The sequence below is a fragment of the Zingiber officinale genome, chromosome 10A (genome assembly GCF_018446385.1).
Source record: "Zingiber officinale cultivar Zhangliang chromosome 10A, Zo_v1.1, whole genome shotgun sequence".
NCBI lineage: Eukaryota > Viridiplantae > Streptophyta > Magnoliopsida > Zingiberales > Zingiberaceae > Zingiber > Zingiber officinale.
Window position 1 is genome coordinate 51,814,320 of NC_056004.1, and position 23,541 is coordinate 51,837,860.

The window sequence follows — 23,541 nt, forward strand, 5'->3', positions numbered from 1 at the left end:
CTGGAGTTTGACTTGCAACTCCAAAATTGCTGGATCGAAGTGGGCGACATCACCAGGGAGAGTTTAATTGAGGTATGCTTCACCTTGAATCATACGGCTTCAAGATCTTGTTTGATTGATCTTCTTGGTGATGTTCTTTCTGTTCTGGAATAGAGGAAGCATTGGACCAGTATGTGGTGGATCTTCCCAGTTGCCGGTCACTGCCAAGTCCATTTCTTGGAGTTGTGGAGGTCTCGGCTGAAGAGTTAGGGATCTGTTTGAGGTGAGTTTGGTACTGTGGATTAAGGTTTCAGCAATTCTTTGCTGCATAATTGGGTTTTGGATTGTTTCTTGGAAGGTTTGGTGTGTGGGTGTTCTGGTGTAGTTCTGGACAGTGGAGTGCTGCACTATTAGGTACTGGATTGGCTGCCATATATTAAGGTAAGAGATGTCCTTCCCGTAGGGTATTTCTATTGGTTTCATTGGCATGTAGCTAAATTTTGGTTTCTAAAGGATGGTAGGGTTTTGTATTGCTTAGATTTATGAGTATTGTGATGTGGATTGGATGGATTATTGTGGATTAAGGTTTTACTTCTAGAGGTGATTTCATTTCTACATTGGTTTGGATTAGTAGAGATGGATTGTAGAAAGGTAAATCTAAGTTGTATTGGATTGATTTGTGGATTTTAAAAGGATTTGTGATGAGTGTGGATTAGTGTTGGAGCTTGTGATTGATTGTAGTTTGATGATTTGGTTGATAGGTTGATGTGGACTTATGATGGATATTTGATTTATATGATAAGTTGTTATGAATTGAGATTATTATGTGGTGGATTGGTAATTTAGAGGTGGATATGTGAGTTGGATTCAAGATGTGATGATTGATGCGTTTTGGATTGGTTGATAAATTGTGGATTATGTTTGGATCTAGAAGGAGTTGGATTAGGGATTGTTTGGAGGATCACTCAGAGATCAGATTTAGTTGGAGTGATCCTAATTGGGTTAGGACTTTTATTTAGCTATTTGATCATATGAATTTGGCAAAATGAGATATATGTATTGATTTATGCAGGACTTTGATATGAGACGTTCATCACGATGTGGTGGGTCTGTTGATACGAGATATCTTAAGGCGGGTATTTCTTCCTTGGCTCTATGTAGATTTTCTTGTACTTAGTGCATGGTTATTATTGGATGAATTAGGCTGCTTTATCTTATATCATGATCGGTTGCTGTTTCTTTTCCTGCATGATACTTATGCTTGACCCTTATGATGATCTATTTAATTCTGATACAGTCTCTACTCTTGATATCTACTCTGTTGTGATTACACGTGTAGAGTATGTCTTGTAGGGATTGTCGGGTTGTTGGTATTACCATGCTGATTGGGTATATGAGGTTGACTGTACATAGGTGGAGATGTGTTATAGGAGTCATCTTGTTGACCGTGCATTTACATGGGGTGTGTACATACGTATTTGTCATGTACTTTTGGAGGAGTTGTGTTGATTGTATGTTTGGGGTATATACACATGTCTGTTGTGTTTTTATTGGAGGATACATGTTGATTGTACTTATACTTTTGTGTACATGTGTCTGGTGAGATTATTGGAGATTTTTGGTTGATTATACATGTGTAGTGTGTACATATGTTTGGTGGGATACGTGGAGGTATCATGACGATTATACTCTTGTCGGAGGTATTTATGAGGTTTGGGGTTGTTGCATGGATGATGATTATATATATATATATATCATGTTCATCATTCATTGCATCTGATGACCGTTGTCTCCCTTGTGGTGAGAGAGTCATCAGTTGGTTTGATTTAGCACCGCACCCTCGGCCACTCATGGGTAGTGGTAGTTGGAGCAGTTGCTGCTAGTCCTGTCGTGCCACCCGGTCACGAGGTTTAGTGAGATCCGGCGTTGTGAGCAGTTAGGGACCCTGATGCTATGTAGCTAGATAGCTACTAGTGGACTGTCCGCCTCGACCACTATATAGTGGGCTGGAGGGTAGTACAGTCGTCACGGACCCAAGCCTCTCGGCCATACTGGGGTCGTGGTGTCTGGAGAGGTGTCGGGGTGACCATGGAGCATGCATACGCAGTTATTATTCCTGCATTTGATGCGCGGTGCATCTGCATTTGCATACATGCCTAGTAGATACTAGTTGCATGTGATTGTCGTTGTTGCACTTGATTGAGATATGGTTGTTGCATTTGGTTGCCATGCTGCATACATGTCATTTATTTTACATGTATATGCAGTCGTACTTATATTGCACAGGTGTCACGGGTATATCTGTTGCAGATCCAGTGAGTTTACCGATCTTTGTACCTTGCGTCGATTTCAGATTGGGTATGTATTTACCATTATGTCAGCAGCGGTTTGTGCAGTTTGTAGGTTAGTTATGATTATGTCTGGTTATTACGTCAGGTAGGTTCAGATGCATTGATTATGATAGTATGATCATGTTCTTTATTCCCTACTGAGACTGTATACTTGTGATCTCCATGTTTTATGTATAGACCATGCACTATCTTTTCTATTACCCGCTGAGTTACCTATACTCACCACCGCATGTATATATTTATGTTTTCAGGTAGATGGTTGGAGTGTCGCTCGGAGTATCCTGTCTGCCGGGTCCTACGTCACATCCGAAGATCGTGATTGTTTTCTTTTGTATATTCTTTTCTTATTTTTGGCATTGTATTTGTGTATAGCCGTGTGGCTATCTTATGGTTTTGGTGTTGTATTTGTTGTATAAGCCTAGCCGGCTAGCAGTGTGTTGATTGTGTTGTATTGGGCTTTCCGTTTTCGTTTTTCCGCTGTGTTGGTTTTTAGTACAGCCGTGTGGGCTGTTTTATATATAACTGCGTGGTTGTGATTGTTTCATTCCAGCCGTGTGGGCTGTTATTATAACTGCGTGGTTGTGTATATAAATATTCCAGCCGCATGTGGCTGATGTATTTTGCTTGTAGTGATGCTTCAGATTGTCACCGGTACAGGGGAGATGCTGCCAGATTTTTGTCTGGCAGAGACTCCCTTGGGGCGTGACAATTTAGTGGTATCCTGCTTTGTTTTGTTTTGGATTTTCGAGATTTATCTGATACCAATTTTTGGTATCAGAGTAGGTACGATGCCTATTGTTCGTGTTTTGGATTTCGTGATTCGGTTTTCTTGATGTGACTTTTCGGGGTTTTGGACCAGGCAGCAGCAGGACATCTCCAGGCCATAGGAGGTATGTTTGCATATTGTTATCATGCATTTCTGTTGGTGTATGTATTGTTGCTCATATAGTTATGACATGTGTTAGTACTTTTGTTAGTACTTGCCTATTTGTTTGTACCATACATTTCATGTGTAGGGTCAATCACTGATCACGGTTGACCTACTGGAGATCAAGGATTTACAGTCTCAGGGGATTTCCTCATATCATACTACTAGTTGGTTGAGAGTTAGAGTCTCATACTAGTCTTGGTTACTATTAGCTAGATGGTGGATGATATCTGTATACCCATGTTGACTCAGTTAGTAGAGTACCGGTTTACTCCTGTTGATGATTGATTTACTTGGTTGACTTGAGTAGTTATGGTTTGACTGATTTACCCTTGTTGACTTGGGTAGTGGTGTATCGATTTACCTTAGTTAGTTTCATCAGTGGATGATTAATTTACTCTTATTGGATCGGTTAGGAGATGATCGATTTATTTTGTTGGTCCGACCAGTAGGGGACTGCCTTACTCTGTTTTTAGAGATTCCTATCTGTGGGATGTTTCATACTCGGTTAGATATTTTGACTTGTACCGGGGTAGAAAGGACTGAATTGGCCGTATACCAATATCGGCTTAGTCAGTCTGTAGAGGATTGTCGTATCCGATTTCATGGGGACTTTGATCATGGACTGTCTGTACCTGGTCGGATGACTTAGAAGGTACATTCAGATAGGATACCGTACGGTGTGGAAGAGTGTAAAGCTACCTGCTTAACACTTATGAGATATATCCATTACTAGGGTGTATGAGTTGGAGAGTACATTTGAATATATGATTTGTACTGGCGTAGGAGAGTTGAAGTTAGCTGCTTAACCTTTACGTGACCCGGTACCACGTGAAGGAAGAAGCAGAGAATGTTTTTGGAGATCAGGGCATTACTTAGTGATTTCCTTGAGGTGTTTGGAGAGAGAATAGTTCTCTACTTCTTCGTTAGCATGATGGATTATAAGGCGATGATCAGTCAACTCGCCTAACGTTGTTCCATGGGAGATCCTGACTCATGGAACTATTGGATATGATTAGATATCCTTGATGTACCTAGTGAACTACGACCTGTAATGATACGGAGGTAGTGGTATTAGTTGAGTAATACCTAGAAGTTCCGATCATAACTAGGTATAATCTCAGATGATGATCTTCGAAGGGTAGAGCGTCGATTGACAGATATTTTGATCAGTTATTCAGTTGTAGCATTCCTCTATCTTTGTGTTCATTGCTCGATACGGGAGGTTTCTGAACCTCAGGGGGGAGCAATCACAGTATGATGGGGTACAAGACAATGGTTAGACGACTCAGCTAACATTGTCTCTATCAGGTGGCTTAAGACCTTGACCACGTGATCATTTTACCAGATCTTATAGTCTATATCTTATATAAGAGGGTTCGACCTTTTATCGATATTTGTCGAGGGACATTTATAGGATGATTATGAGGGTTGTGGAGATATCTTCTGGATGGGTAGACTCTTAGTCAGAAGGTTGTGTGACCCTTTGACTTCGGATTGACCTTCTTTTACTATGGATATATGAGTATCTAAGAGGATGAGATGATGAGATTTGGTAGACCTTTTGGATACATTTAGTATGTTGGTAGTGGGTGTGGAAGATTGGATGCTTTCCTTTTTCTCTATCTGTGTTTAGGAGACTATCTGGTATGATTGATTGATGTTGAGGATGATTTGGGATTGATAGATATTAGGAGATCAGGTGTGGGGATAGGCTGTCTTTTGATGATCTATTAGTGGATATTTGACTTGATGGTCTATTATTTGGTGTTTGATGTTGTTAGTGACATGGAGTGATATGTCTGTGATATTTATGGATTTGGTGATTTGTAGTTGGTGATTTGATCATAGGCTTGTTGTTGGGGATCCTACGGTTGAGTGCGCCTATGGTATGTACATTATGGGTCATTGGTGTTACCATTTTAGGCATACCGTGCCCTAGACGTTTTATGGATTCGATGTGCTTGATATCATTAGGGTGTTTGGATCAGTTTTCATTATCTTCATTGGCGATGTTGTGATCTATTCGATCCGATGTGGATTACGTACACTATCTTCACATAGTTTTAGAGATGTTTTGACGGGAACATCTATATGTGAAGTTAGTAGTACGTATTGTGATTGTCTTCTGAGATTTCGGACGCGTTGTCTTTAGTAGAGAGATATTAGTGGATCCATGGAGTTAGAAGTTGTTATCAGTTGGAAGTAGTCATAGTCTATACCGGAGATTCGTTGTTCGTCTGGCTGGATATTATCGGAGATTAGTTGAGGGTTTATTCCGCATTATGCCGTTGATTGGACTGTCTAGGAATGGTATGAAACTTTCTTGGCTAGATGCTTGCGAGATCAGTTTAGATAGCTGCACCTATCTTAGCCGTACTTTCTAGTGTAGACGGATTTGCACTCTACACAGATGTATCGTATTTGGGGTTTGGTGTAGTTCTGATGTAGCATGAGCGGAGTAGTCTCGTACCAGTAGTTAGAATTCTCGTGTAATGAGAATGAGATTCTTTATTGCCATGGGAGATTATGTGTGTGTTTCCGAGTCACTTCTTATTCGGGAGGAGTTACTGCAGGAAACACATTGATCGAGATTTGTGATACATTCGATTGATACCTGATGTATGGAGACTTGGAGTATTCTTATTGATGGGATGATATGAAGAAAGACATCGCGGATTTGTAGCTTGATGTCTAACATGTCAGCAAGTGGAGGCTGAACATCAGAGATGAGTAGGATTATCTCCGTTGATTTGGTTACTGGAGTGGAGTGGGAGTAGGTTATGACGGATTTTGTTGAGGGATTATCCAGGACATGAAGAGGATATGATGGTTTGGGTAATCATTATGGGGCGACGACTTGCTCCCTAGCTATCGATTTGTAGGACAGATTCTTTTGGATTGAGTAGCAGGATTATACTCTAGAGGATTTCGGATGGATGATGTATCTCTGAGTATGGTTGTGGATGGAGATCGGTGATTTCATATCATGGTTTTGATTATGGTTACAGCAGACTTTGGATTAGGAGTTTCACTTTAGTATAGATTTTTACCCTTAGACTGATGGATAGCTGGACCGCCTTATACAGATGTTGGAGGATCTGAGGATAGTAAATTTTAGATTTTAGAGGTAGTTGATTTATCCACTGTTGGCTAGATGGCAGTGTGAGAGAAGCGGAAGTAGGGTGGACTCATAACCCACAGAGTCATTCTTTAGGGTTGGAGATTTGTTCATCATACTTGGATAGAGTGGTATGCGAGTATGTTGCTTGGAGGTTATCATTGGATGAAGATCCCTGAGTTGACCAGTAAATTTGGGGACCAAATTTTTTATTAGTGGGGGAGAATGTAAGATATCAAAAAATTTAAATAGATAGGGTTATTTGGGAAATAGCCTTATAGAATTTTTTCGGAATTTTTAGAAATTTTCTGGGAATTTTTCAGAGCTCGTAAGATGGGTTTTGAGGGGATCAATTTCGAGTACAGATAAGGCCTGTTTGGGATACCTGTTTAGGTGAGGAAATGTTTATAATTATAAGTTATTTTCTTTTCCTTTAATTCCCTTCCCAAGTGCCGTTTTCCCCAAACCCGACGCCGATCTCCTCCTCCCCGATTCCCTCTGCCCGAGCCCCTCTCCGGCGATTTCTCCTCTCCGCCTCTCGGTGTCGCCGGCGCAAGCAACCACCGGAGCTTTGCAGGGCGGGTTCTCCGTCCTCTCCCTCTTGAGGTGTGGATCCCTCCTCCCTTCCTCTCCCTCCTCTTCCTGCCCTAGATCGCCGACGGAGAGGTCTCGTCCACTGCGATTGAGTTCTTGTTGAGTTACCGGAGATAGGACGTTGGAGCTCGAAGGGTACCAATCATCTCCGGCAGAGTAGGCATCTTGGTGGTTGTTTCTTGCGAGCGATCGAGGTGATCCGGCGGAGCTAGGGCACGGCAGCGGGGGAATTGGTTCGCATCTCTCTCGGTAGATTGAGCTCTCTCAGTTCTTCTCCTCTATCTGTTCACTGGAGTTTGACTTGCAACTCCAAAATTGCTGGATCGAAGTGGGCGACATCACCAGGGAGAGTTTAATTGAGGTATGCTTCACCTTGAATCATACGGCTTCAAGATCTTGTTTGATTGATCTTCTTGGTGATGTTCTTTCTGTTCTGGAATAGAGGAAGCATTGGACCAGTATGTGGTGGATCTTCCCTGTTGCCGGTCACTGCCAAGTCCATTTCTTGGAGTTGTGGAGGTCTCGGCTGAAGAGTTAGGGATCTGTTTGAGGTGAGTTTGGTACTGTGGATTAAGGTTTCAGCAATTCTTTGCTGCATAATTGGGTTTTGGATTGTTTCTTGGAAGGTTTGGTGTGTGGGTGTTCTGGTGTAGTTCTGGACAGTGGAGTGCTGCACTATTAGGTACTGGATTGGCTGCCATATATTAAGGTAAGAGATGTCCTTCCCGTAGGGTATTTCTATTGGTTTCATTGGCATGTAGCTAAATTTTGGTTTCTAAAGGATGGTAGGGTTTTTGTATTGCTTAGATTTATGAGTATTGTGATGTGGATTGGATGGATTATTGTGGATTAAGGTTTTACTTCTAGAGGTGATTTCATTTCTACATTGGTTTGGATTAGTAGAGATGGATTGTAGAAAGGTAAATCTAAGTTGTATTGGATTGATTTGTGGATTTTAAAAGGATTTGTGATGAGTGTGGATTAGTGTTGGAGCTTGTGATTGATTGTAGTTTGATGATTTGGTTGATAGGTTGATGTGGACTTATGATGGATATTTGATTTATATGATAAGTTGTTATGAATTGAGATTATTATGTGGTGGATTGGTAATTTAGAGGTGGATATGTGAGTTGGATTCAAGATGTGATGATTGATGCGTTTTGGATTGGTTGATAAATTGTGGATTATGTTTGGATCTAGAAGGAGTTGGATTAGGGATTGTTTGGAGGATCACTCAGAGATCAGATTTAGTTGGAGTGATCCTAATTGGGTTAGGACTTTTATTTAGCTATTTGATCATATGAATTTGGCAAAATGAGATATATGTATTGATTTATGCAGGACTTTGATATGAGACGTTCATCACGATGTGGTGGGTCTGTTGATACGAGATATCTTAAGGCGGGTATTTCTTCCTTGGCTCTATGTAGATTTTCTTGTACTTAGTGCATGGTTATTATTGGATGAATTAGGCTGCTTTATCTTATATCATGATCGGTTGCTGTTTCTTTTCCTGCATGATACTTATGCTTGACCCTTATGATGATCTATTTAATTCTGATACAGTCTCTACTCTTGATATCTACTCTGTTGTGATTACACGTGTAGAGTATGTCTTGTAGGGATTGTCGGGTTGTTGGTATTATCATGCTGATTGGGTATATGAGGTTGACTGTACATAGGTGAAGATGTGTTATAGGAGTCATCTTGTTGACCGTGCATTTACATGGGGTGTGTACATACGTATTTGTCATGTACTTTTGGAGGAGTTGTGTTGATTGTATGTTTGGGGTATATACACATGTCTGTTGTGTTTTTATTGGAGGATACATGTTGATTGTACTTATACTTTTGTGTACATGTGTCTGGTGGGATTATTGGAGATTTTTGGTTGATTATACATGTGTAGTGTGTACATATGTTTGGTGGGATACGTGGAGGTATCATGACGACTATACTCTTGTCGGAGGTATTTATGAGGTTTGGGGTTGTTGCATGGATGATGATTATATATATATATATATCATGTTCATCATTCATTGCATCTGATGACCGTTGTCTCCCTTGTGGTGAGAGAGTCATCAGTTGGTTTGGTTTAGCACCGCACCCTCGGCCACTCATGGGTAGTGGTAGTTGGAGCAGTTGCTGCTAGTCCTGTCGTGCCACCCGGTCACGAGGTTTAGTGAGATCCGGCGTTGTGAGCAGTCAGGGACCCTGATGCTATGTAGTTAGATAGCTACTAGCGGACTGTCCGCCTCGACCACTATATAGTGGGCTGGAGGGTAGTACAGTCGTCACAGACCCAAGCCTCTCGGCCATACAGGGGTCGTGGTGTCTAGAGAGGTGGCGGGGGTGACCATGGAGCATGCATACGCAGTTATTATTCTTGCATTTGATGCGCGGTGCATCTGCATTTGCATACATGCCTAGTAGATACTAGTTGCATGTGATTGTCGTTATTGCACTTGATTGAGATATGGTTGTTGCATTTGGTTGCCATGCTGCATACATGTCATTTATTTTACATGTATATGCAGTCGTACTTATATTGCACAGGTGTCACGGGTATATCTGTTGCAGATCCAGTGAGTTTACCGATCTTTGTACCTTGCATCGATTTCAGATTGGGTATGTATTTACCATTATGTCAGCAGCGGTTTGTGCAGTTTGTAGGTTAGTTATGATTATGTCTGGTTATTACGTCAGGTAGGTTCAGATGCATTGATTATGATAGTATGATCATGTTCTTTATTCCCTACTGAGACTGTATACTTGTGATCTCCATGTTTTATGTATAGACCATGCACTATCTTTTCTATTACCCGCTGAGTTACCTATACTCACCACCGCATGTATATATTTATGTTTTCAGGTAGATGGTTGGAGTGTCGCTCGGAGTATCCTGTCTGCCGGGTCCTACGTCACATCCGAAGATCGTGATTGTTTTCTTGTGTATATTCTTTTCTTATTTTTGGCATTGTATTTGTGTATAGCCGTGTGGCTATCTTATGGTTTTGGTGTTGTATTTGTTGTATAAGCCTAGCCGGCTAGCAGTGTGTTGATTGTGTTGTATTGGGCTTTCCGTTTTCGTTTTTCCGCTGTGTTGGTTTTTAGTACAGCCGTGTGGGCTGTTTTATATATAACTGCGTGGTTGTGATTGTTTCATTCCAGCCGTGTGGGCTGTTATTATAACTGCGTGGTTGTGTATATAAATATTCCAGCCGCATGTGGCTGATGTATTTTGCTTGTAGTGATGCTTCAGATTGTCACCGGTACAGGGGAGGTTCTGCCGGATTTTTGTCTGACAGGAACTCCTTTAGGGGCGTGACAATTTAGTGGTATCAGAGCGGGTACGATGCCTGCTTTGTTTTGTTTTGGATTTTCGAGATTTATCTGATACCAATTTTTGGTATCAGAGTAGGTACGATGCCTATTGTTCGTGTTTTGGATTTCGTGATTCGGTTTTCTTGATGTGACTTTTCGGGGTTTTGGACCAGGCAGCAGCAGGACATCTCCAGGCCATAGGAGGTATGTTTGCATATTGTTATCATGCATTTCTGTTGGTGTATGTATTGTTGCTCATATAGTTATGACATGTGTTAGTACTTTTGTTAGTACTTGCCTATTTGTTTGTACCATACATTTCATGTGTAGGGTCAATCACTGATCACGGTTGACCTACTGGAGATCAAGGATTTACAGTCTCAGGGGATTTCCTCATATCATACTACTAGTTGGTTGAGAGTTAGAGTCTCATACTAGTCTTGGTTACTATTAGCTAGATGGTGGATGATATCTGTATACCCATGTTGACTCAGTTAGTAGAGTACCGGTTTACTCCTGTTGATGATTGATTTACTTGGTTGACTTGAGTAGTTATGGTTTGACTGATTTACCCTTGTTGACTTGGGTAGTGGTGTATCGATTTACCTTAGTTAGTTTCATCAGTGGATGATTAATTTACTCTTATTGGATCGGTTAGGAGATGATCGATTTATTTTGTTGGTCCGACCAGTAGGGGACTGACTTACTCTATTTTTAGAGATTCCTATCTGTGGGATGTTTCATACTCGGTTAGATATTTTGACTTGTACCGGGGTAGAAAGGACTGAATTGGCCGTATACCAATATCGGCTTAGTCAGTCTGTAGAGGATTGTCGTATCCGATTTCATGGGGACTTTGATCATGGACTGTCTGTACCTGGTCGGATGACTTAGAAGGTACATTCAGATAGGATACCGTACGGTGTGGAAGAGTGTAAAGCTACCTGCTTAACACTTATGAGATATATCCATTACTAGGGTGTATGAGTTGGAGAGTACATTTGAATATATGATTTGTACTGGCGTAGGAGAGTTGAAGTTAGCTGCTTAACCTTTACGTGACCCGGTACCACGTGAAGGAAGAAGCAGAGAATGTTTTTGGAGATCAGGGCATTACTTAGTGATTTCCTTGAGGTGTTTGGAGAGAGAATAGTTCTCTACTTCTTCGTTAGCATGATGGATTATAAGGCGATGATCAGTCAACTCGCCTAACGTTGTTCCATGGGAGATCCTGACTCATGGAACTATTGGATATGATTAGATATCCTTGATGTACCTAGTGAACTACGACCTGTAATAATACGGAGGTAGTGGTATTAGTTGAGTAATACCTAGAAGTTCCGATCATAACTAGGTATAATCTCAGATGATGATCTTCGAAGGGTAGAGCGTCGATTGACAGATATTTTGATCAGTTATTCAGTTGTAGCATTCCTCTATCTTTGTGTTCATTGCTCGATACGGGAGGTTTCTGAACCTCAGGGGGGAGCAATCACAGTATGATGGGGTACAAGACAATGGTTAGACGACTCAGCTAACATTGTCTCTATCAGGTGGCTTAAGACCTTGACCACGTGATCATTTTACCAGATCTTATAGTCTATATCTTATATAAGAGGGTTCGACCTTTTATCGATATTTGTCGAGGGACATTTATAGGATGATTATGAGGGTTGTGGAGATATCTTCTGGATGGGTAGACTCTTAGTCAGAAGGTTGTGTGACCCTTTGACTTCGGATTGACCTTCTTTTACTATGGATATATGAGTATCTAAGAGGATGAGATGATGAGATTTGGTAGACCTTTTGGATACATTTAGTATGTTGGTAGTGGGTGTGGAAGATTGGATGCTTTCCTTTTTCTCTATCTGTGTTTAGGAGACTATCTGGTATGATTGATTGATGTTGAGGATGATTTGGGATTGATAGATATTAGGAGATCAGGTGTGGGGATAGGCTGTCTTTTGATGATCTATTAGTGGATATTTGACTTGATGGTCTATTATTTGGTGTTTGATGTTGTTAGTGACATGGAGTGATATGTCTGTGATATTTATGGATTTGGTGATTTGTAGTTGGTGATTTGATCATAGGCTTGTTGTTGGGGATCCTACGGTTGAGTGCGCCTATGGTATGTACATTATGGGTCATTGGTGTTACCATTTTAGGCATACCGTGCCCTAGACGTTTTATGGATTCGATGTGCTTGATATCATTAGGGTGTTTGGATCAGTTTTCATTATCTTCATTGACGATGTTGTGATCTATTCCCGATCCGATGTGGATTACGTACACTATCTTCACATAGTTTTAGAGATGTTTTGACGGGAACATCTATATGTGAAGTTAGTAGTACGTATTGTGATTGTCTTCTGCGAGATTTCTGGACGCGTTGTCTTTAGTAGAGAGATATTAGTGGATCCATGGGAGTTAGAAGTTGTTATCAGTTGGAAGTAGTCATAGTCTATACCGGAGATTCGTTGTTCGTCTGGCTGGATATTATCGGAGATTAGTTGAGGGTTTATTCCGCATTATGCCGTTGACTGGACTGTCTAGGAATGGTATGAAACTTTCTTGGCTAGATGCTTGCGAGATCAGTTTAGATAGCTGCACCTATCTTAGCCGTACTTTCTAGTGTAGACGGATTTGCACTCTACACAGATGTATCGTATTTGGGGTTTGGTGTAGTTCTGATGTAGCATGAGCGGAGTAGTCTCGTACCAGTAGTTAGAATTCTCGTGTAATGAGAATGAGATTCTTTATTGCCATGGGAGATTATGTGTGTGTTTCCGAGTCACTTCTTATTCGGGAGGAGTTACTGCAGGAAACACATTGATCGAGATTTGTGATACATTCGATTGATACCTGATGTATGGAGACTTGGAGTATTCTTATTGATGGGATGATATGAAGAAAGACATCGCGGATTTGTAGCTTGATGTCTAACATGTCAGCAAGTGGAGGCTGAACATCAGAGATGAGTAGGATTATCTCCGTTGATTTGGTTACTGGAGTGGAGTGGGAGTAGGTTATGACGGATTTTGTTGAGGGATTATCCAGGACATGAAGAGGATATGATGGTTTGGGTAATCATTATGGGGCGACGACTTGCTCCCTAGCTATCGATTTGTAGGACAGATTCTTTTGGATTGAGTAGCAGGATTATACTCTAGAGGGATTTCCAGACTGGATGATGTATCTCTGAGTATGGTTGTGGATGGAGATCAGTGATTTCATATCATGGTTTTGATTATGGTTACAGCAGACTTTGGATTAGGAGTTTCACTTTAGTATAGATTTTTACCCTTAGACTGATGGATAGCTGGACCGCCTTATACAGATGTTGGAGGATCTGAGGATAGTAAATTTTAGATTTTAGAGGTAGTTGATTTATCCACTGTTGGCTAGATGGCAGTGTGAGAGAAGCGGAAGTAGGGTGGACTCATAACCCACAGAGTCATTCTTTAGGGTTGGAGATTTGTTCATCATACTTGGATAGAGTGGTATGCGAGTATGTTGCTTGGAGGTTATCATTGGATGAAGATCCCTGAGTTGACCAGTAAATTTGGGGACCAAATTTTTTATTAGTGGGGGAGAATGTAAGATATCAAAAAATTTAAATAGATAGGGTTATTTGGGAAATAGCCTTATAGAATTTTTTCGAAATTTTTAGAAATTTTCTGGGAATTTTTCAGAGCTCGTAAGATGAGTTTTGAGGGGATCAATTTCGAGTACAGATAAGGCCTGTTTGGGATACCTGTTTAGGTGAGGAAATGTTTATAATTATAAGTTATTTTCTTTTCCTTTAATTCCCTTCCCAAGTGCCGTTTTCCCCAAACCCGACGCCGATCTCCTCCTCCCCGATTCCCTCTGCCCGAGCCCCTCTCCGGCGATTTCTCCTCTCCGCCTCTCGGTGTCGCCGGCGCAAGCAACCACCGGAGCTTTGCAGGGCGGGTTCTCCGTCCTCTCCCTCTTGAGGTGTGGATCCCTCCTCCCTTCCTCTCCCTCCTCTTCCTGCCCTAGATCGCCGACGGAGAGGTCTCGTCCACTGCGATTGAGTTCTTGTTGAGTTACCGGAGATAGGACGTTGGAGCTCGAAGGGTACCAATCATCTCCGGCAGAGTAGGCATCTTGGTGGTTGTTTCTTGCGAGCGATCGAGGTGATCCGGCGGAGCTAGGGCACGGCAGCGGGGGAATTGGTTCGCATCTCTCTCGGTAGATTGAGCTCTCTCAGTTCTTCTCCTCTATCTGTTCACTGGAGTTTGACTTGCAACTCCAAAATTGCTGGATCGAAGTGGGCGACATCACCAGGGAGAGTTTAATTGAGGTATGCTTCACCTTGAATCATACGGCTTCAAGATCTTGTTTGATTGATCTTCTTGGTGATGTTCTTTCTGTTCTGGAATAGAGGAAGCATTGGACCAGTATGTGGTGGATCTTCCCTGTTGCCGGTCACTGCCAAGTCCATTTCTTGGAGTTGTGGAGGTCTCGGCTGAAGAGTTAGGGATCTGTTTGAGGTGAGTTTGGTACTGTGGATTAAGGTTTCAGCAATTCTTTGCTGCATAATTGGGTTTTGGATTGTTTCTTGGAAGGTTTGGTGTGTGGGTGTTCTGGTGTAGTTCTGGACAGTGGAGTGCTGCACTATTAGGTACTGGATTGGCTGCCATATATTAAGGTAAGAGATGTCCTTCCCGTAGGGTATTTCTATTGGTTTCATTGGCATGTAGCTAAATTTTGGTTTCTAAAGGATGGTAGGGTTTTGTATTGCTTAGATTTATGAGTATTGTGATGTGGATTGGATGGATTATTGTGGATTAAGGTTTTACTTCTAGAGGTGATTTCATTTCTACATTGGTTTGGATTAGTAGAGATGGATTGTAGAAAGGTAAATCTAAGTTGTATTGGATTGATTTGTGGATTTTAAAAGGATTTGTGATGAGTGTGGATTAGTGTTGGAGCTTGTGATTGATTGTAGTTTGATGATTTGGTTGATAGGTTGATGTGGACTTATGATGGATATTTGATTTATATGATAAGTTGTTATGAATTGAGATTATTATGTGGTGGATTGGTAATTTAGAGGTGGATATGTGAGTTGGATTCAAGATGTGATGATTGATGCGTTTTGGATTGGTTGATAAATTGTGGATTATGTTTGGATCTAGAAGGAGTTGGATTAGGGATTGTTTGGAGGATCACTCAGAGATCAGATTTAGTTGGAGTGATCCTAATTGGGTTAGGACTTTTATTTAGCTATTTGATCATATGAATTTGGCAAAATGAGATATATGTATTGATTTATGCAGGACTTTGATATGAGACGTTCATCACGATGTGGTGGGTCTGTTGATACGAGATATCTTAAGGCGGGTATTTCTTCCTTGGCTCTATGTAGATTTTCTTGTACTTAGTGCATGGTTATTATTGGATGAATTAGGCTGCTTTATCTTATATCATGATCGGTTGCTGTTTTTCCTGCATGATACTTATGCTTGACCCTTATGATGATCTATTTAATTCCGATACAGTCTCTACTCTTGATATCTACTCTGTTGTGATTACACGTGTAGAGTATGTCTTGTAGGGATTGTCGGGTTGTTGGTATTATCATGCTGATTGGGTATATGAGGTTGACTGTACATAGGTGAAGATGTGTTATAGGAGTCATCTTGTTGACCGTGCATTTACATGGGGTGTGTACATACGTATTTGTCATGTACTTTTGGAGGAGTTGTGTTGATTGTATGTTTGGGGTATATACACATGTCTGTTGTGTTTTTATTGGAGGATACATGTTGATTGTACTTATACTTTTGTGTACATGTGTCTGGTGGGATTATTGGAGATTTTTGGTTGATTATACATGTGTAGTGTGTACATATGTTTGGTGGGATACGTGGAGGTATCATGACGACTATACTCTTGTCGGAGGTATTTATGAGGTTTGGGGTTGTTGCATGGATGATGATTATATATATATATATATCATGTTCATCATTCATTGCATCTGATGACCGTTGTCTCCCTTGTGGTGAGAGAGTCATCAGTTGGTTTGGTTTAGCACCGCACCCTCGGCCACTCATGGGTAGTGGTAGTTGGAGCAGTTGCTGCTAGTCCTGTCGTGCCACCCGGTCACGAGGTTTAGTGAGATCCGGCGTTGTGAGCGATCAGGGACCACGATGTTATGTAGTTAGATAGCTACTAGCGGATGTCAGCCTCGACCACTATATAGTGGGCTGGAGGGTAGTCTGTCGTCACAGACCCAAGCCTCTCGGCCATACACGGGTCGTGGTGTCTAGAGAGGTGGCGGGGTGACCATGGAGCATGCAATTATTATTCTTGCATTTGATGCGCGGTGCATATGTTTGCATACATGCCTAGTAGATACTAGTTGCGTATGATTGTCGTTATTGCACTTGATTGAGATATGGTTGTTGCATTTGGTTGCCATGCTGTACATGTCATTTATTTTACATGTATATGCGATTGCACTTATATTTGCACAGGTGTCACGGTATATCCGTTGCAGATCCAGTGAGTTTACCGATCTTTGTACCTTGCGTCGATTTGATTGGGTATGTATTTACCATTATGTCGGTTTGTAGGTTAGTTATGATTATGTCTGGTTATTACGTCGGGTAGGTTCAGATGCATTGATTATGATAGTATGATCATGTTCTTTATTCCTATTGTATACTTGTGATCTCCATGTTTTATGTATAGACCATGCATCTTTTATTACCCATTGAGTTACCTATACTCACCACCGCATGTATATATTTATGTTTCGGTAGATGGTTGGAGTGTCGCTCGGAGTATCCTGCTGGGTCCTACGTCACATCCAAGATCGTGATTGTTTTCTTGTGTATATTCTTTTCTTATTTTGGCATTGTATTTGTGTATAGTCATGTGGCTATCTTATGGTTTTAGTGTTGTATTTGTTGTATAAGCCAGCAGTGTTGATTGTGTTGTATTGGGCTTTCAGTTTTCGTTTTTCCGCTGTGTTGGTTTTTAGTACAGCCGTGTGGGCTGTTTTATATATGTTTCATTCCAGCCGTGTGGGCTGTTATTATAACTGCGTGGTTGTGTATATAAATATTCCAGCCGCATGTGGCTGATGTATTTTGCTTGTAGTGATGCTTCAGATTGTCACCGGTACAGGGGAGGTTCTGTCGGATTTTTGTCTGACAGGAACTCCTTTAGGGGCGTGACACTAATAGTCGTCCATGATTTATCTCTTCCGTATTAGTCCTTAGACGGATTGACGGAGACATTACAAACAAATGTTTTTATCTTTTGTCACACTTGAGCATCTTCAGAAATGAGATATACTCGTCACTCGTATGATTGTTTTCTGTTTCAGCCAAAAACATAAAAAAAAAAATGGGACAAGAATATAACCATCCAAATCCGGTGACCACTTTCTTATCATGATCTATAAGAACCTTCATGGATGCCTTTAACGTGTTCTAATCCTGTTCATTTCGCACTAAAGCCATACGCAATGGTCCTTTCAGTCTACCCCATCACACCACATGCTCTTCGGCCTCATCTCCATTTCATTCCAACCAAGCGCAAAATTGCATCCCCACGCAGCCTTTGTCTTAATCGTTGTCTTATTTGTCTTGCAAATGACTATACTCTCCCCAGCTTGTTCTTCCCCAATTATTGATCCCTTTAACCAACTCCATCTCCTTCGCGCAATTTCTTAAAAAAAAAAAAACAGTAAAACAAAATTTAAATAATTAAGAGCCATTTTGCAGAGTGCTCATGGAGCTGGACAATTCGGCACGAACAGACTTCCTTCTTGGAAAAGGACTGACCGACCCTACAACGAGATCATCAACTTCCACACGTAATCGCATGCCAAACAGGAGGAGTTGAGTCTTGAAGACGCGTCACCAAGTTTTGACATTGCCCAAGGGAAACGAAACGACAGCCTATAAGTCTAATTCTTAGTTACCAATCCACTATAGTGCTAAACATGTCCATATAATAAGAAATTATATGGATCTGCATTCTTGTTGAAGAGTTCAACTCTCAGACACATAGTTTAAAGGCAAGTTGTGAGGTTCACGTCATCCTTAGCCCAAATACAAATAGTACTTAATCATTCTTCTGAAGGCGACAAGAACCAAAACAATTAATTACGAATTTAAGAATTTTTTAATCGCTTGGAACTTATAAAGAAAATTATTGACCAACCCTTTATATTCCAAGAATTCAGATCTTAACACTAGATTAATCCTAAGATAGACTGTTTGATCTCACATTCTATTCACCAAGTAAATCTGTGATCTCAATTTTACCCGTAGTTCAATCATCATAAGTGTGCCCTACGTAAAAATGAATCCTCCCTTTTACCATCACACTAGGCCTTGTTGACTAATCAAAGTTACTTAGTCATTTGAGCAAAATATGAAATCGTCATCTTAACGATCTCTCCCAGACATTCTCATATTTTTTGAAAGAGAGTAAATCATGAAAGACAATTATCCTAGCACATTAAGATGAGTAAATAACATATGTTTAATACTAAAATTATGCTCATCAAAACTCTATCATCTGTTCTTTGGTGGCACAAGGGATCCCGAGCACCTCACATGATTTGTCTCGTAGTCATTTGTAGAGAGGTAAATCACGTATGATTTTACCTTTGAACAATAACTATTACATAGGAAAGTACAAGAACTTGACAAACATTTTACTATCAAAAATTAACCTCCAGACTTCTTAATAATAACACCCCATGTAATGACATTCTTCCTGTCCCATGGGATCATCTCTCATTTTGTTCTTTTATTTTTACACATCAAAGAGAAACAAGAAATAAAAAATATAGTAATCTGCTTTCTTGGAATTACGTCAGGAATTCAAGGACAGGAAGTTAATTTAATTCCATACCAAACGAGTCCCGTGCAGTAAATGCTTCCAAATAAAAAAAAATTATCCATGTCGCTGTAGTTGTCCCTACCCATGTCGTACAAGTTATATTGATATGAATCCCTCAAGTTCTCCATTGCTCTGACTGCTTCTCCCTCAAATTGGGATATTCTAACGTTATTTGATGCGTGATTCATCAACGACAGAAGGGTATGGTAATTCAATAAGCGGTGAATTTTCTATGATTGTTCAGCGTTGTATTTGTTGGACCATATCCTATTTTCTATGGTTCGAATTCTAACGACGCGGAGTGTTCCAGTTGTATTCTTCGCAGCTGCACCGGAGTCAATTATTATTGTTCTTTTCTTTAAGTAGTCCTCCTGAAAGTTATGCTTTCCATGCTATTATCATATTCTCATCGACGACCCGCAAAGATTAGATCGAGTTCTTGTGACTGCTCAAAGGGGAGAAGACGAAGATTTCCCCTCCATTTGACTGAGCAGAATGAAAGGAGTTTCGATCATTCCCCTCAATTTCCTTGAACCAAGGTACTCATTCACTTTGATTCTTTGATTTCCTCTCTTTTTTGTTGCCTCTGCTTTGTTGTTTCTGCATCTGTTAATTATGAAACTTTTTGGATATTACTTTGGAGGAGAAGATTTTTATAAACACTTCTTTCTATATGTTCTCTCCCGAAATGCTTTTTGTGGTGTATAGAGCCACCACTGGTACTCTTCTCCCTTCCTTGCTCTGTTTCTTCGATTTTCCACTTGTTTTACCATGGATGAAGTCACAGCAGAGGAAATTATGGTCTTTCTAATGGGAATTATTGAGAGTTCAATCAACCATCGCCACGATTGTCTAGTTTCCATCTGTTTGTTTGGAATATTTCGATTACTTTTATTGGAATCCTTTTACTCATTGGTCTTTCTATTAAAAAGTGTATTAGAAACTGAAGCAGCCCTTGTCCTTGCCTCCTGCTTCGTAATTGAACGAATCTGCTTAGGATTTAACTTCTTTTGATTTGTCAAATCTAACTCTGGCTAAAATATGAACACCTGAGAATTTTATGTTACTTTGTTGAAACTATTATTTGAATTACCTTTCCTTCTTTTAGCCATAGATTGAGCAATGTAACTTTGGGCATGAAAACTCGATCATAAAGTGTGGTTTTGAACATGATTTCATCAATCTTAACTAACTCCAGCCCTTTAGTCTACTAAATTGCGAAAGCAAAGAGAAAAGATTTGTAATTGCCCAAAATACCGTCCATAAAAATCTTCTACTAATTCATCTTGACTTGGAAATCACACACGAAAACAAAGAGAATCGTTGTTTGCACATGGACGCCATCCCCTGTTTTAATCGTTGTGTGTGTTTAATTATTTGCTAGTCACAGATTGCACGTAATTAAATTACTCTTTTTCCTGGACGAAGTTTCCAAGAAACAGCAGAGCTTTGCATCTCCAATCCTGAGTTGTCCGAGTAGGACAAACGAATAACACATGGACTGGCATTCATCAGACTTAGCTGTTTTGAACAAGTTTTAGGGTTCTTTATCAAAATGATTTGCTGGTGTAGATGGTGAATTGCAAAATCTTTCAACAAGAGATATAAATCCAAACAAATGAGCGAAGAGAAGAACATCTGAAAAGTAGATTTGGAATTTTATGTTGTTTGTTGAATTATGAAGCGATGGAATTCAGTGCAATTAGGCTTTACAATAATTCAGTTATACATGAGAATTACTGTTAAATTAGTGAGTGATATATCTGAACCTCTCTCCCTCTCTCTCATCCAGTGACGACAGCAAAAAGAAGATGAAGCTTAGAGACTACAAAGGAGGAGAAGACAAGAACAGAGTGACGTTGGCAGACAGAAATCCAAGTTGCAGATTTCAGCCACTCAAACTCGCCCTGCTAATTATTACATGTTGCACAGCGTTAACACTTGTCTACTCTCCAATCTCCCCCAATGATGAGCTCCGACAACCGAATTTCAGGTTCTTTTTTAACATCTGCGATTTGATACTTTAATTTCGAAAACTGCTGCGTGAAGAAAAATTAAAGCAAATTCTGCTGTCAAATGCAGCTCTAGATTTGTAGATGCTGGGAGAGTATGGCAGAAAACACTCTCAGATCCTCGATACGTGTCAAATCTGGAGGTTGAGTGGCAACAGATAGACAGCATGCTGCAAACTCTCGATGGCAAACAGAAAAATCTCCGAATTGGGCTGCTGAACTTTAACCATACAGAGGCCAATTCTTGGAGGCAGACGCTGCCCGGCGCAGAGTTCTCGGTTGTCCAGCTCGATTACGCGAACACAAGCATCACTTGGGAGGTTCTCTACCCCGAATGGATCGACGAGGAGGAGGAGAGCGAAGTACCTGCCTGCCCGTCTCTTCCTGAGCCCAGAGTCAAAACGGCATCCGGATTTGATATTGTGGCCGTTAAATTGCCTTGCCGGAGATCAGAGGGTTGGTCAAGAGATGTGGCGAGGTTACACTTGCAGCTCTCGGCAGCGAAGCTCGCCGTGGCCGCAGGAGACCCGGCGGTGCACGTACTATTTGTCACCGAGTGCTTCCCGATTCCCAATCTGTTCAGTTGCAAGAACCTCGTAAAGCACGAAGGCAACGTTTGGCTTTACAAGGCTGATGCACCAGCACTGCAGCAGAAGGTGCGGCTTCCGATCGGGTCTTGTCAACTTGCAGTGCCGCTGAAAGCGGAAGGTGAGAGATTCAGAATATTCAAATTTTCGTTGTTGTAGTTGAAATTGTTGGTTTCTGTCTCAAATTCTCGTCTTCTCAAATTTGCAGTGCGGCCAGAGACGGGGGCGGGAGCTCGAGAAGCGTTCGCGACGATCCTCCACTCGGCGGAGGTGTATGTGTGCGGCGCTATTGCCGCGGCCCGGAGTATACGGATGGCCGGCTCCACGCGGGACATGGTCATTCTGGTAGACGAGTCCATCAGCGACCAGCACCGACACGGCCTGGAGGCGGCAGGGTGGAAGGTGCGCACCATCCAGCGCATCCGCAATCCCAAGGCGGAGAAGCACGCCTACAATGAGTACAACTACAGCAAGTTCCGACTGTGGCAGCTGACTGAGTACGACAAGGTCATCTTCATCGACGCCGACCTCCTCGTCCTACGCAACATCGACTTTCTCTTCGGCATGCCCGAGATCGCGGCGACGGGGAACGACGCCACTCTGTTCAACTCGGGCGTGATGGTGGTGGAGCCCAGCGAGTGCACCTTCCGGCTGCTGATGGAGCACGTGCACGAGATCACGTCGTACAACGGCGGCGACCAGGGATACCTGAACGAGATCTTCACGTGGTGGCACCGCGTCCCCCGCCACATGAACTTCCTGAAGCACTTCTGGGAGGGCGACACCGAGGCCACCAAGGCCAAGAAGACGCGGCTGTTAGCAGCGGAGTCACCGGGGATCTACGTGCTCCACTACCTGGGTCTCAAGCCCTGGCTCTGCTTCCGCGACTACGACTGCAACTGGAACTCCATCTTGTACCGGAGCTTCGCCAGCGATGAGGCGCACGCCACGTGGTGGAGAGTGCACGACGCCATGCCGGAGCAGCTGCAGAGGCACTGCCTGTTGGAGACGGTGACGAAGGCTGGGCTCGAGTTCAACCGCCGCAAGGCCGAGAAGGCCAACTTCCCCGACCGGCACTGGAGCCGCAACATCACAGACGCACGCCGCCACGTGTGTGTCGAGAAGTACTGCGACTGGGAAGATGTGCTAACGCACTGGGGTCAACCTTCACCTGCAAATTAGGTATGGCATTTTATAGAGTTCATTACAACACATTCGTCTCTCTTCCTCATCTTCTTCATCACACATGTATAATCGTGGGATGTAATTAGTTCGTGGTATAGGTTTTAAATTTATATGGTGCCTTCCATGAGCAAAAAAAAACGTTTAGGGGCATCATAAATACTCACTATTTTCTTTCGGAGGTGACTGAATAAAGATAGCAATTCAAGCAGGGAAGTGAACCTAGGAATTACTCTAATGAATGTCGGATTGTTGGTGTTTTTAGAGGAATTGGATCAAGACACTAACTCTTTGTTTTCTGTAGAAAGATGTTCGTTAAAACATGAATTGTATTATTTTATCCAGTTTATTTAATAAGCAGACGAATTTCATAATTTATTATCCGTGGATTATTTTTTAATATGTTTTAATGGAAAAGATGTGCGAGCGTTCGTCTTTTTAACTAGTTCATGGAATTCGTTCTCACGCTGGCGGGAAAGTAGCATTGACACGGTGAAAGAGGAGCAATAACAATGATACCAAAGTAGCATTTAATAAAATAAGATGATTATCTTCATCCTAAGTGGTCTAT

General features: G+C 41.5%; 1 protein-coding gene across 1 annotated transcript; it reads left to right on the top strand.

The window, feature by feature from the left end:
- Positions 1 to 19,339: 19,339 nt before the first annotated feature.
- LOC122026906 (UDP-glucuronate:xylan alpha-glucuronosyltransferase 1-like) lies at positions 19,340 to 23,344 on the top strand. Its single transcript, XM_042585636.1, has 4 exons — positions 19,340 to 19,728; positions 20,982 to 21,182; positions 21,272 to 21,909; positions 21,997 to 23,344. The coding sequence occupies exons 1-4, from the start codon at positions 19,685 to 19,687 to the stop codon at positions 22,968 to 22,970; spliced, it is 1,857 nt and encodes a 618-aa protein (XP_042441570.1). The 5' UTR covers positions 19,340 to 19,684; the 3' UTR covers positions 22,971 to 23,344.
- The last annotated feature ends 197 nt before the right edge of the window (positions 23,345 to 23,541 follow it).